General features: G+C 39.4%; 1 protein-coding gene across 2 annotated transcripts in view; it reads left to right on the top strand.

Annotated features, from left to right (window-relative positions):
* Nucleotides 1-15,692, top strand: part of OSBPL10 (oxysterol binding protein like 10) — an 82,946-nt gene that overhangs the window by 58,300 nt on the left and 8,954 nt on the right. For both annotated transcript variants that reach the window (XM_017732076.1, XM_017732077.1), the window contains exons 6-7: nt 1,758-1,904; nt 8,443-8,926. In XM_017732076.1, coding sequence (XP_017587565.1) covers nt 1,758-1,904; nt 8,443-8,926 — 631 coding nt within the window. The remainder of the gene's footprint in view (nt 1-1,757; nt 1,905-8,442; nt 8,927-15,692) is intronic.

Genomic DNA, 15,692 nt, shown 5'->3' on the forward strand with positions numbered 1-15,692 from the left:
TGGAGCTTGTTTGCCGCAAGCTCGGTTCATGGCAGTAACAGAAGCAGCAGATTCTGTAGCTCAGTGCTCTCAATGAGGTCAAGCTGGATCAAAGGGAAGCCTCCTGTGGAAGCATCTCCTGTAAGTTCTGATACTGCTCTTTCTGTGCTCCCTCCAAAGAATCGTAGCCTGTACAACTGAGCTGGGCTTCGGTGCTTTATGCCTCCCCGACTGATAATTTTGTGTGAGGTTGTCAGGGTTTATGTTAATTGAACTTGTCAGTGAGGCGTTGGTTGGATAATAATGCTGTGCATTTTAGGAGAAAAGGGCTTATCGTTCTCTCCTTTTATTTTCTGAGGGAGTGGGAAGAAGAAAGTGTGGTTTTGTCCTTTCGAAAAGCTCCAAGCTGTTGAGGTTACAGCTCACCAGATCCTGTTTTATGTAATCTACATATTCTACTTTCTAAATAAAGCAACTGTAAAGTGTCTTGCCGATGTCCTTGGGTTTCACCAAATAGCTATTCTTTTAGGAATAGCGACCTAAACATCTATGTAATTTAAGAAAAAAAGAGAAAGTACTTTATTCAAACCTTGGAAACCTCTGTAGTAACTGAATTTCAAAGAAACTCCCCTTTCTGCAGTTCACCTGAGGGGTCTCTAATGTGATCATGCAGAAATACTCCTTTGAAACCTAATTCTGGATATGAGCTGGTTTTAGTGAAACTTTTCAGTTGCGTAGGCTTCCACAGTGAGATGAAGAATTTCTTGTTTTATGTAATGAACTAGCTGTTTCTGCAGAAATACAATTTAACATGAAAGCATGCTAACTTTTGCAGGGAGTGTTGTCTCATTTACAGCACGGAATCTTTGGGCAATAATGACATGCTGGGCTGTAATTTTTCATCTACATAACCCAATTTTTTTTCCCTTGAAGTACAAAAAGCTTACTTGAATACATATCTGGAAGGCTTGCAGAGTAGTTTCAATGGATTGAACAAAGTAACTACCACCTGTTTGGATTATTGTTAGTAATACACTCTAAACCCTGAGGAAAAATAAAGTATCACAAGTCATTATCCTTTTTGCTGTAAAGTTCCTCTTGAAGGGACTGGCATGGTGCCTGTCTATTGATATTCAGCTTGTATTTTTGGAAACTCAGCAGCACTGGCATTGTGCTGTGAGGTGGTGAAGTGTTGCAATAGTCATAAAGAGTTATGGCTTGGGTCTATTTCCCAAAATCTAATGTCTTTGGGTTTTTTGCAGAGGTGTGTTCTTTAATTATAGTTGTCTTTTTATCTTCTTTAGTTAATATCTTGACTTTCCAAACTATCTGACTTTGAAATTGGATAGAGAAAGGAAAAAAAATTGTGTGAAATCGGGTCATGCAGCATCTATGTACGACATGAATATTTGCTGGAGAGATTTGTGGAGCAAACTTGAAGACTCCTTCTCAACTGTGTACTTCTATTTAATGAAAAGATGACTTACTACTTAAATATGCTGTGAGTTTTATCAGGCATCACTGCAATATAAATATGAGAAGAGAATGTGTAAATTAGCATCTCATACTCAGTACTCTCATTCTGAGAAAAGGATCAAAATGCTTTATGAACCCATCACTGCATTTTTTATTTATTTTGAATTTGTATCTTTTCTTGATTTTAACAGAGGCTGTCTTCAGTTCCATTGAGACAGCTCCATTTTTAAACATATACACTGGGGGAAAAATTCCTGTTCTTTATATTTTTGTCCAGATGGTGACGTTTCTTTTCATTTCAGCATTCAGCTTCTGAGTTGATCCTAGTTGAAGATGAAATGACAGATACTGAAGATAATGAAGAGGAGGATTTAGGAGTCATGGATGATCAACGTAGTGTAATTCTCCATCTCATCTCTCAGCTCAAACTTGGCATGGACCTTACCAGGGTATGAACACTGTATCTCTTTTATATTTGCTCATTAGTGTTTCTTCTTCTCATATTTCTCTGTGTGTGTGTGTGTGTGTGTGTGTGCGCGCGCATTGCTGGTTCTTGTGAGTGCATTTTGTCCCTGTGGACAGGGAAGTTTTCCTCTTTATAGAAGTGGGGTCCCAGAGAGCTGTGGACTGCTGTCTCTTGCTAGGCAGGCTTTCATGTGAAGTGACCACATTAGATATTTTAGAGATGGAGGGGGAGGGGAAGAAAAAAGAAGAAAAATCCTCTGAAACTCTTGCTTATTTTTTTGCAAATCTTTCAAAGTAACCGTATGTTGTGTATGTAACCCACAAGTATCTCATGGTGCTCTGGGGGTGTGAGGAACAATAATGGCAATTGTATGGATGAAGGACATACATGTTCACATTACTGCTTTGTGGATTGGATTCAGTTTAATCGCATGTCAGCTTCAAAAAAATAACCCATGATGGTAAAGAAATTACAGTCTTCAGTGAATCAGTTCTTGTCTGTGTTGAGCAGCTCACCAGTTTAACCTGTGCATTCTTCCAGTCCTAGAACCAGTATTGTCACAAGCTTATCCAAACTGATATGAGCAAAGAAGTTACAGTGTCTGAGAAATTTTCCCATAAGTCCATAGAGTTTTGGAAATGAGGTGGATGTTAAGGAAACAGGGAATGCTTCTTTTTGAATAGTCTGTATTCCAGAAACCTTGTCATGGGGTTTAATAAATAATCAAGCAGATTTTTGTTAATATACGGAATATCCTTTCCTTCTGCAATGGTTTTCTAGTTAAAAATCCCCCAAATAAAACCCCTGTAATCCACTTTTCACAAATAAGAGCTCATTCTGACACTCTCCACAAATAATACAAAGTTTGGGAGGACCAGAGAATTTCTCTGCCACATGAAGTAGCTTTGCAGGAAGTTGTTCTCATGGGCATTTTGATATTCTGAGGAGTTTATCTGCTTCTCTTTTGGTCTTACATATTAATCAAGAACTGTAACTTTCTTACAAAATAAGGTTTTCTCAATATAGTTTTTTCTGCTGCCTCTGGAACAATTGACAGAGTTTTAAAATAATTACATTTTTAAGACTGAGCAATCCTGTGTTCTGTTGCTGAGTAGCTGCACAGAAATTAATGTTTTATTCTAAATAGAACAAAAGTTTCATCATTTCATTTTGAATAATTTATACCTGACACTTTTTAGTATGTCTGGGGTTATATACAGTTCAGTTTTGGTTCTGTTTTTCTTACATTCTTGCTTTTTCTTAACTCTTCCTCTTTTCTATGTTGGTTTTCTAAGGCTGTTTGAGTCTATAATGTTCAAACTAGACTAAGATTTCTTATCCATGGTTCTTGTGTCTTCAAAACATTTTGTGTTTGGAAAAGAACAAGATTTTTCTTTCCTGATCTCCACTGTCAGCTTTTTGTCACGGTGGAGTAGGCAAAACCTAGAGACACACAGTTAATGTGAATAAGAGAAATTCCTGTGAATAAGAGAAGTGTACAAGAAAAATATGAAGGTAAATACATACATGATGTCCCGTTTCTTACGTAGTGTTCTTAGAGCACAGTTTCTAAAGATAATGGTAAACGTTGAAATGAGAAGAGAAACAGGCATATGGCACAGTTAGATCTGTCCGCAGTCTGTGTGATGCATGAATACACATATGATAAGTATTAATGAGACATGCCACATGTGCACATCACTTTTCTGCCCATTTTGAGGATTAAAAATAAAAATACAGGACAGCTGGCTGCTTTTTTTATCAACTTTGCTTACTGACATGAGGCCCTTAGGGCCATTGACATGTGACGGTAAATCTGGGTTTGTTGGCTGCACTTCTTCCCATTTTTCATTATTCCTCTGAAAGTCAGGTTTTGGAGCACCTTTGATGCTCATCACCTTCTGCTGGAAGTGGCACAGTAGTTGCTGATATGAGAGGATGTTTTTACGTGTTTCCATTTTCCTGTGCCTGAACCATGAGCCACGGATTGCTGCATGATACTCACATGAACAAACAGCTTTTTCTGAGCCCTTGGTGGCTTTGGGTTCTGGATGCATGAGCATTACCTTCACATTCCATATCAGAGGAAACAGCATCTTTTCCTTATGTTAGCCATGGCCTTTCCTTACGTCAGCCATGCTGTGCTGACAGCAGTTTCCCACAGTGAAGATAGCCGCATTTAATGTCGTGGAGGTGCTTCACTTCTGGAATGTGTCCTACTGCTGTGCCTTTTAGTGAGGAGTTAGAGAGTAAAATTATTGCGAAGGAGGATACCTGCAGTGAAGTATCAAATCTGTGTGGGGATTTGCTAGAACAGGGCAGACTCTATGGTGGCCAAATAGGCTTCAACAGCTGCTAGAGAGAGTTGGGTGGGGAGCAGTTCACAGCAGTAGAATGTGGTACAGAACTGATACTTCAGGCTGGGATATGACTTTCAACCTCATTTAAAACTAGAATTGCTGGAGAAAAAACCAAATTTCTAAGTTGTTTGTTCTTCAGACTTTTAAAAAGTGAAAAATGGTGCCAAAACCCACTGACAGCCTTTGCTGGCAATTGGCATTTAATGGATTGCAGTTAATGCTAGCAGTTTGTACAGATGGGTGATCACTCCCATGCAATCCCTCACCTTCCTTACACAGTTTTAATATGTGCTAAAAATAAAGGGTTGCCATTCTATGTAAAAGGGCTGCCAGTAATTCTGCAGAATGTCAGCCTGTTGTAAATTAACATTGTGGTGTGTTTACGATGCCATAAGTTTTTACTTTGCTTGCCAATATACTTTTACCTTGTAATTTAAAAATATAAGTGGAATGAAAATAGCTTGTTTTATTTCCACAATGACACCGATGACAGTGAAAAGAAAGCTTTTACACCTTGGAGAGAAGGGTATCTCAGCATGAGGTACCTTGGTTGCATTTCTGAAAAAAGTAGGGAATGGTGCTGACACCCATGTTTTTCCTCACAGTACGTAGTAGTGGGGATAAAGATCTCTGTTCTTAAGGAGTCGTGCACATTTTTCTCAGTTGCATTCAGATCTAATTAAGTGAATTCAAACCTAGGAGGTTATAATCAAGTTTTGAACCAGTATTGTCTTTTTAACCTCCACGAAAATGGAAGAATGCCCCTTAAACTGCTTTCTTTTCATCTGAAGCCTGAGAAAGAATAAGAATAGATTATTCTAGCATTTTAGAATGCAGTCAGGAGGTCTTTTGCTTCAAATTCCAGCAACTTGGTATTTATTCTAGACAGTTTCTTTTGTCCAATTGGTTGTCACACTGGCATTGTCTCAGAGGAAATAATTAGTCAGTTTTGACTCCTTATGCAATTAAAAAAATATTCATAGTCCTGTCCAAAGCCAGTATAAAGAACATAGGTCCTAAGTGTATTTTTCTGGACACTTCGTTCTGTCTGGCTGCAGAAGAGTTGAAAACCTCATTCCTTTAAAAGCTAGAGTGCTAGCACAAGTGCATGACAGCCCAGTGCTGGCAAGAAGAATGCTGTACACTTCCAAATTTGTTTATTTCTATTTTTCTTATTTCTGCAGAAATCAAGATAAGGCAAATTAAAAAAAAAAAATTGATTGTATTTTTTTTGGTTTTTTTGGTTTTTTTTTTTTTGTTTTTTTTTTTTTTTTTGGTTGGTTTTTTTTTAGCTGTGTTAGTGTGTGGTGGTGTTGCATATTGAAACTTTGAGGCTATGAGATTATTTAGTAAAAGGCAGTGTTTTGTAGGCATATTTTTTAATACTGCAGTTGTGTAAGCTTTAAAACTCAAGTATTTTTATTTCATAGTTCTGCTTCCTTGTGTGGAAACAATTCAGTTGCTGAATGGATCCTTTCCTGCCACAATTAAGGGTGTAGTTTCCAGCTTAGTTGGGCTTTTAAATCAAGATCATTTGAACTGGAGTTCAGGCCTTATTCAGAATTTAAATTGATTCTTGAAACTCAATAATAAGAGTCCAGTGACTCATCACATCTCCTTTAGTGGCAGTGTTGGTGAAGCTGTAAGCAAAGCACACATCTAGGAGGAGATACCAAGGCTCTATGACCACATCAGTGGGATGAAACCACGGCAGTCTCAGTGTTGTACCATAAAATCTGCATCATCTGAAGTATGGTCTGCAGTTTTCTTCTCCTCTATTTGTGCTAATAAAAGTCACTGTCTTTAGAGGCAGGCACTTGGACATAACGAGATGCAGAGTGCTGTTTATTCAAATGAGTTTGCCCTTTCAAGTCTCTGCAGTGAACTCACGATAGGCACTGCTGGTATTTCTAGGCAAGTTATGAGAGATTTTTGAATATGTTCTGCTGTCACTTTCCCCTCTGATAACCTGATCTTTTAGTGTACAATTTATATGAAAATGAGATCCTGAGTTGAGGATCTCAACTGCTGAATTGCATTTTTTTAAAGATTGTATTGGATAATGAATATTTGGTCACAATGAGAATGCTGCAAGTAAGATGGAATTATTTAAAGAGCTAACAATAAGAAAATTTACTGGCTTTCCACTTTGCCTTCCAAAATTTTTGATTTCACTTTTGAAAACCAGTCTTCTCAGCCCATCACTGTTACACCTCCATAAGGACTGTAGGCTGCCTTTAGCACTCAATAATCTGACACACTGTGTAAAATTAAGGTCCTCCATCATTCAGGGCCTCAATAGGTTGGTAGCAGAAACCATGTGGAGTCCTCAAGGCTTAGAGAGGAGAGTCAGAGGAATATTACAGATGGAGCTTTGCTTGATTTATATCTAAACTTGTAAAAATGATTAGCCTATAAAGGAACATGTGTGTGTAAATATAAAATACAGAAGGAGAGAGCAAACAAGCAGATAAGTTACCAAACAGAGCAGTTCTCTCTTTTTGCAGGGAGGTTCCGTGACTTGCTGTGGAAAGGCTCTGTTTGAGCTGCTGTGACTGGAATTCTTGTTCATGTTTACAAGTTCTCTTTGAGAAGGGTTGAATGATTAATAAAAGTTTGACAGCTTCTTTTTCATTATCCCTAGGACCCGAAAGGGCTGATCTGTGCTTTGGTCCCAGTTAGAATAGCAAGCTGGGGCAGCAGGGCGAAAGCAAATGTGTTTGTGACATAGTGGCTCCCTGCCTGCTGTAAATAACCCTTGCTTTTGGGAAAGGGAAAAAATAAATGCAATGAAGAATTAAAGAGGAAAGCAGAAGAATTGCTGTAATAGAGGACAGCTGTTGGTTTGCATCTGGCATCATTGAACCACTTGGATTCACATAAGATAGATTTGTGTGTGCCAGAAGTTGCTTTTGGTCGTGCGAGAGCAACCTTTGAGCTCCCCTGGGACAGTCCTGTACAAAAGAGGAGCATGAGGGAGAAAGAAGGGAAAGAAATTATGGTCTGTAGCCCTTGTTTGTCTTGCAGTGCCCTTCAGGATGTTTCACTGGAAGCTTCTAACAAAGTGTTACTGTGAAGTGAGTGACTTCGGCAGCATCTGCTAGAGAAGGCACTTGAGACTCTATCCAAATCACTTGGGGCTGGCTCCCTCCAGGGCAGACTGCCTCATGCTCAGCCCCAGGTTTATTCTGGGCCCACAGGAGCCTCTCTAGTCCCAGGATATGAAAGTAATGGTTTGTGCAGTTTTTATTTCAACTTGTGTGAAATAAAGCAAAGCCATGCAGAGGCCCACCACAGTAACATGGTACCATCTAAAACTGAGGGGATGTGCCGTGGGCTTGGGGGAGACAGGAGATCTTAGGGATGGCATGGGATTTGACTTGGGAGTTGGGGGGGACATGACAAGGGATGACACTCTAGGGCAAATGGGGAGTGTTTTCTTGCCTACAGCCTCTTGGGAAGGGTCATTGGAATGGTTTTATACTTGGAAATAGACCTGAGATTTGGTTATGATTTGATTATGGTTGGATCTCCTTGGGTTGGTTTGTTAGAGGCTGGAAGGAATTTAATCCGTGTATACCATACAGGGGTAGTCAGGGGCCCAGGAGTGAAATATGGAACACAGATGTTTGACAGAAGGGATAGATGTCCCGCTTCCGTTCTCCACCACTTAGAGGTTGGTGATATGTATGTTCATATAAAATACTCATCTTCTAGTGGTTTGGGAGGGCGTGCCACTCCCATTTTGGAGGGTTATGATTAGTTTGGTTTGTTGATGTTTGATGTAGATTGGTTTATATCAAAGTATGTTTTTGTGTCCTGTAAACAAGGAAAACAATGGCTGGTTTGTTAACTGAGAGGAGAGGAAAAGGTGGATTTCCATGTGAGTGGAACAGCCCATCCTTTTGTGAGCTGCTCTTGAAAGTCATAATGACATAGGAAGTAGCGTGCATGGGTATCAAGGCCACTGCTTTTTCCTTCACTCATTATTTACACTGCAAAGAAAATTAAATTGTTGTGGCATGGGAGAAAAATATGCTATCTGGAAATTTGGCAGGGTCAGAATTACAGCTGTCCTAACTGTTCTCTCCCCCTCTCCCCCCCCCCCGTATAGTGTGATCACAGGGAAATCATATCTGCCTTTGTCTGCTTTGCATACAGGTAGTGCTTCCAACATTTATTTTGGAGAAAAGATCCCTGCTGGAGATGTATGCAAATTTCATGGCCCATCCAGACCTGTTTTTGTCAATTGCAGCTGGAGCCACTCCCGAGGAAAGAATTATCTGCTTTGTGGAGTATTATCTAACAGCTTTTCACGAAGGCCGAAAGGGAGCAGTTGCCAAGAAGCCCTATAACCCTATAATTGGTGAAACGTTTCATTGCTCTTGGGATGTGCCTAAAGATAAAGTGAAAGCATTCAGAACTAACGGTGCCTCCACGGTTTCTAAGGACTCAGCCAAGGAGCTTGGCCAGGACCAGTCCACGTGCTACAAGCTGAGGTTTGTAGCTGAACAAGTGTCTCATCACCCACCAGTATCTTGCTTTTACTGTGAGTGCAAAGAGAAGAAAATGTGTGTGAACGCTCACGTATGGACCAAAAGCAAGTTCATGGGCATGTCAATAGGTGTTTCTATGGTAGGTGAAGGTAAGAAATGTGCTTTTATTCTGCTTTTTTTGAGCTAATATTTCTGGGTGTCAGTGGAAATCCAAATGTTTCCCTGCTTGCTCTCCCTCTGACCTTTCATTTGAACCTTATGACTGTTTGCTTTTGTGAAGTTTGGAATTAAAATTGTAGGGTTTGTATAACCTTTTGCTGTGCAGACAGAATGTGAAATGCACATTACATGTATAAATGTGTGCTTATATTGATGAGAGTCTGTTAATATATATATGGCCAGACCTCAGATATAATTAAATTACAATAACAAATGACAAATGATAGTATATTCTGTGAGAATATTTTTGTTTGTGTTGTTCACTTTTAAAGTAATACGGGATTTGGTGTTCACAACTGGAACAAAGCGATGAGGAAAACTGCGTTTTTACATAAGCCTGACATTTGTTTTTCATAGTTTCTGCAGAGAAATATGATTTCTATAGTGTTTGCAAACTTAGTGTATTTTCACAAGCTTTCTATAAAGTCACATATAGAGGTATAAATCCTGGTTTTATGTATCATATATATGCAATCTGTATTGTGATAAGTCATTGGCTCAACTTGAGTTCAGAAATATGGGGAATCATAACAAATCCTTAATGGGTTATCTGAACTAATAAACACACCTGTACCAGTGTTGTCACTGACACTTAATGCAGTGAGAAAAAGCAATTTAACTCCCTGTGGCCATTTGAGGGTAACATCCTATGTATGGATTTTAGTGTTTTGCCTTAACTAGTTTTTAGACTGTAGTCTCAGAAGTATGAGGACAACTTGCTTCTTTTTGTCCCCATTATGTTAAATACTATGATATTTAAGGTAGTGAAAAAGTGGAGTGGGAAATGCAGTGATTTGGTTTTGCTTATTAATAACAACAGAATAATTATGGTGAAAAAATACAGGTGTCTTCTGCTATTTCCACTATCTAAAACTAAAGACCAGCATAAAGGACTACAGTAGCTCCTTCTCTGATGGCAACATATTCCCTTTTTAGTAGAAGAGATATGAAACCTCCTTACTGCTGGTTTTGATGTCCTTGTGATAAAGTCTATCTTAGCACGTCTGTTTCCTTCTTCCTATGACTTAGGTGTTTTGCTTTGAATACAGAGTTGAGGAAGTTGGGAAGGGAGTGTCAGAAGGGAAATTGGTCTTTCTGTCTGTCTCCTGCCTGTACTACTGCCAGCCTGAGTCATTGGCTTAACATTCTGCATTTTTCTGGTACATGTTAATTTCTAGTACTCTTTTGCTCAGTGAAGGGAAGTATTTAATGGAAATAAAATGAAACACAAAGTCACTTATGATTATGTAGGAGTAGGGAAATTTCTTTCTTTTGCTGCTAGCGCACACAGTTCCCTGGGATTGGGGGTGTCTACTGTGGGGATTATTTAAGACTTCAAAGTCCTGATGTGTCCTGGTTTTGAGAGAGAAAGGGTCTAAGAATTAACTGCTTACTCACCCCAAGGATTGTTTAATGTGTGCTTGTGAGAATAAGTTCTTCCCTATACTCTTTCTTTTTTTCGTGCTCCTGAAGATACCCCAGGAGGGGAGGCAGGCTTTGGGGAACATCTGCAGTCGCAAACTCTTTTATTCCAAGGTTTGCTGCTGTCCTTATGATGCGCGTCCTGGGAGGAGGTCTGGGTTCACCAATTCATAGTTACTATTCATCTTTTTGTTCATGTAAGCAGAGCAAAAGCAGGTACCTTCATGGTGACAGCATTTCTGGGAAGTGATGGAGACATTCCAGTGCAGCCCAAGCATTTCTGTTGCATGTTGAGGACTGGCAATGGCAGCAAGAAGTTGTACCACTGAGGCTTTTCCATCATCTGAAAACAGCCAGCCTAAGCCTGACAGCCTCAGTTTAAAATGCTGGCTTTGCAGTGCAGTTCCTCCACTTGAAACTGCACTTTCTTTAATTTCTTTGTTTATTTATTTTAGGTCCAGGGAAGTCTTCCTGATTAAGATGGTGTGTGGATTTGTCAAACTGTGGAAAAATTAGAATCTACTGCAGATGCTTCTTTCTTACGTGCTGCAGAAGTATAAATTCTGTAGTAGATTGAGATGAGCGTGAGTACCAGGGAATTGATTGCTGAACTGAAAAAAAGGAGCGGATGGACTAAGTGTGGGAAACCTAAGTCTGTATTTACATGCCTAGTAATGCAGGGCCTAATAATTTTTTAGTGTGAAATACAATTTGGGGATTTTTTCCTTGTGTTTAGGGACATTTTGGAGTTGCAACATTTCATAGGGGGTGAGTTAGTCTGGCAAAGTTAGTGAGTTAGGCTGTGGAAAGGAGCTGTTAGTCAGAAGGCATTTGAAGCTGCTTTAGGTAGGTAGAAACTAAAGTTAGCTCCTTGGAGAAACTTTCACACAGCAAGGTTGGCTAGTAAGGTTGTATAATCTTATTTTAAACTGTTAAAAGTGAGTTTCTTGGGAATGAAGTATCACTGATCCTGCTTTTGATGAGGGACAAAGTAACATCTCATAGATCATCAAAATCTCTGGGTTTTGATTGTTGTGGGGTTTTTTTGCTACTGTGCATTGCATGACCAGAGTAATCACGTGCTGTTGTTGGGATTTTGTCTTGTCGCTTTCTCGTTTTTTTTTTTTTTCTAAATTTCCCCTTACTATGAGCATTCAGTCCTTTCTTGCCTGTTGCTGCAGTTAAATTACATACATGTGGAGGCCTTTGACTTTTTGTAAGATCAGTAAGGAGTTTAAGTGTGGCATCATGTTACTTGAAAGACAGTTTCCTTGATACCTCTGATATACCTGTGTCCATTTGGAGACTTGTGTTAAATAATCGTGGTGTTGGTTCAATATTAGTTTCATTATACTACAGATTAAATCAGTACTAATCAATATACAAGAGGGAAGAAGAATCCTTCCAAACAGAGCATCAGAGAACTGTAATTAATGATTTTGATAATTTAGTGGCAGTGAGTGACCATCTTGTTCTAGTCAGATACATCAGAACAGCTCTGTTTGACCTGGTTGCCCAGAGAAGCTGCCGATGCCCCATCCCTGGAAGTTTTCAAGGCCAGGTCGGATGGGGCTCTGAGCAACCTGGTGTAGTGAAAAGTGTCCCTGCCCACAGCAGAGGGTTTGGAACAAGATGATTTTTAAGGTCCCTTCCAACACAGGCCATTCTGTGATGATTCTGTGATGATGACCAGAAACTTCATTGTGGCCTAATGTTGAATACAAGCAGCTGTGGTGCATTTTGAAACATGGCTCTCTACTGAGCAATTCTGTGTGTGTCCTTCCAACAGTTCAGTGAAGCTTTTTCTACTGCAGTTGGCTATTTGCAGAAATAAAGTAGTACTGAATTTTTGGAGCTATGGTGTGTAAGGAATATGGTAATGGTAATGTGTCTGTGGGGGCTTTGAATCATATTTTTATAGAAAGTCCTAAGATATATAGAGCTTGTTGCTTTTTATTAGAAGCTGACGTAGAATGTCATGGAAGTACAAAGGCTTATAAAGGAATTTAAAGAATTAGGGGATTTAAGGATGGTATGGTCTTGGCACACAAAGGGTACAGCTCAGTATCTCAGTGGTGTAACTTTTTGTGTATGTTGCACCTCAAAGTGACTAAGATTTTTTTTTTTCTGTTGGTGGTTTTTGTTTGTTGATTCCAAGTAAGAATCAGTTGCAGAGATGCAGAACAAATGGGAGAGCACTGCTGGGAATCCATGTGAGGAGCTGTTTTATGTGCTAGCCTTTCTTTATCTCTGGTTATGAGGGGTCTAAATCTGGCTTGCTGATGAAATGCTGCAACTTTTTCTTTGCTGTATAACGAAACCCCCATTCTTCAGAATAGTCAGCACTGAGTTTCCTCTTGAGAAAGCCACCCTGAACAGAAAAGAGTATTTTGCATAAAAGAACTTATGTTTCATATGCAGCCCCTAATTCTGGTAAATGTTAATTATGTACTAATGAAAGAGTGAGGGGGGAAATGAGGATGTAATGAATAGGATCACATTAAGATTTAAATTTGCAAAGGATGGGAAAGCCAGTGTAAATATTTAATGTTTTTTTATGTGGTCCATAGAATCTTCAAATGGATACTGGTTATAGGGTAAGGATGCTGTGGTGAGGACACCTCAGTGTCAGCTGTGCCTGTTCCTTTTCTGCTCTTGGATTTTGGTCCAGAGCAGCAAAATCTAACAGAAAGTGTCATCTTTGATTTATGGGTTAATTTTGTAGAGAGCATAAAGTACATTTAAATGGATTGCTCTGTATTGTCAAGTGGCTAGTTATGTCTGGTGTTTTCACTTCTGCTATTTTAAATGTTTTAAAAAGTAGTGAGGTGTAGGCTTCCAAAAATTATTTTTCTAAATTGAAAATCAACTTGAAGGGATTTGATAGGTGGGTAAAAGGTTCAGTGCTCTTTCTAGGGTAAGTTTAAAAGAAAGCAATGAATGTTTTTGTCCTCTCTTTTTTTTTTCCTTCTGTTAGAATACATGTATGTGTAGGTATTAACAGATGTACAGGTACACAGGTCTATAATTTCTAGTACTGAGAAATTAGTGACTTTTCAATTTACCAGTCCCAAAGCTTGATTGCTCCATGCAATTAGAGCTACCTAAATATTTCCCTAAGTACTCATTTTTGTGTTAATATTTTTTAGCCCAGTGTTTTTAGAACAGTTTTCCTGTAGCATGGCACTCATTACTTAATTTAGCAAATGGCTCCAGTCTTTGAAAAATGAGCAGTGCAACACAGCTGGCTGGAAGGTTTGAGATATTAAGAGCCCGGTTCTGGCATCTCCTGTTTTCCTGTGGGGATCTGGGCAGTTGGTGATGCACAACACCTGTGTGGGGCTCATCCCACACATAACTTACTCCTCTGTCTGTGTTAGGAGTAACACAGACAGGGTGAAGAGCTTCTTAAACAAGGAAACTGCCCTAGGCCCCGTGTGTCCCATGTGCCATTTGCTGTTCAGATTGATCTCCATGCAGGCAGTGGGAAGCATTAAATCCCACATGTCTCTCCTGCAGCTTATTGATCCAGAGCCTCCTCTGGGGTTTTTTGTCAATATGTATTACTGGGAAATCAATTCACAAAGCTGCAGCATCAGTGAGGGACACGTAAGAGTCAAACTGGGAAAATGATATGCCAGGACCGTCGCTTCCTTTAATGCAGGCTGAGGAGTCATGGATGGGGTGTGACTCTGAATACATTGCTGTAGTAAAAAGGAGGAGTAAATGGTGTTGAGGACATTTCAAGGAGGAATTTCAATATTTTGAACTTGTTTATAAAAAATTCACCCTTCTGTGTAGCTTTTTTTCTAATAAACTAGATTACTAAATCCACTGTTCCTCCCGGAGTACTGGTCTGGTGCATTCTTCCATATGTAATTGTTGCCTATAAATACTTTAGATTTTTTTTTTTTAAAGGAATTGGGAGTTTTTGAAAGAATGCTTTGATGTGAGAGGAAAAAACTAAAATGGGAAAATATTCTACAACTTTTCATGGGTATTTACTTATAGCCATTTTCAAACTAAATATGGATCATCCCTTACAGTAGGGAAGCAAGGGAAGAAAAATGGCCTGCGTGTTTTCCAGCAGTTGTTTTTAAAGATCAGTTGCAATGTAATGATACTTTCAAGCAGATGTTAAAATTACACATTGTAAAGTAACTGTTAGCTTTCAGTTAATTGTTTTTTAATTTCTCAAGATTGACACTTGGCAGGGTAGGGTGTTAGTTCAAATTGGGGTACCTGTTACAAATGTTGAATCTCAGTGTAATTTTTGACTTCCTCTCCCCTAAAGAAGCACAGGTCTCTGTTGAGATGTGGTGGTGCAGCCACGGTGTTTGTGGTGCTTCACTTAAATGAGGTTTTGTATGTGGGCTCTGCAAACGATGGAATGTAGAACAGGTTAATACTAAAAGTATTACCAAGTTGTGGGTATTTCAGATCTGCCCTTTAATCTCTTTTAGACTATAATTATGGAGCTGGAGTCATGCTTCGAGTGAGATAGCATTTCATTAAAAAATGTATTTATTCAGGTGTTTAAGGAATTCAGAAAATATTCTACCAAGTGCTAAAAATACTGCCAAGAGAGCCAGGTTCAGTTTTTAATATCTAACCTGCTGTGGTGGTTAAATATTTACATTGAAGGTCACTGCTGCTGTTTGCTCTCCATTTTAAATGTGCTTGGCAGCATTGCAGCTCCAAGTCCCTCCCACTCAAGTAGGGAGAAAAAAGCTATTGATCCCATTGGGGGACAAAAGCAAACCTATACTCACCCAACAGGAAAAGGGTGCACATACAGGGATGGTCAGAGGAGGATGGCAGATGGAGAGAGACTTTTTACAAGGGCATGTAGTGACAGAAAAAGGGGAAATGGCTTTAAAATGAAAGAGAGTAGGTTTAGGTTAGGTATTAGTAAAAAAGTCTTTACTGTGGGGGTGGTGTGGCACTGGAACGGGTTGCCCACAGAAATTGTGGATGCCCCATCCCCGGCAATGTTCAAGGCCGGGCTGGATAGAGCTCTGAGCAGCCTGGTCTAGTGGAAGGTGTCCCTGCCCATGGCAGAGGGGTTGGAACTTGCTGATCTTTAAGGTCCCTTCCAACATAGGTCGTTCTATGATTCTACAATTGTTCTTTATTAACTTAATGCTATTATAGCATCCATTTAATGAGTTTGATAACCAGAGTCGTTTTTTGAGTAAAAGTTCTTCCTGGCTGCATGTCCAGGATGAGAAAAAAAAATTCCTGCAGTGTGTTCAGCTTGGACTTCTCTGCAGG

The sequence above is a fragment of the Corvus brachyrhynchos genome, unplaced genomic scaffold (genome assembly GCF_000691975.1).
Source record: "Corvus brachyrhynchos isolate BGI_N302 unplaced genomic scaffold, ASM69197v1 scaffold53, whole genome shotgun sequence".
In the NCBI taxonomy this organism is placed as follows: Eukaryota; Metazoa; Chordata; class Aves; order Passeriformes; family Corvidae; genus Corvus; species Corvus brachyrhynchos.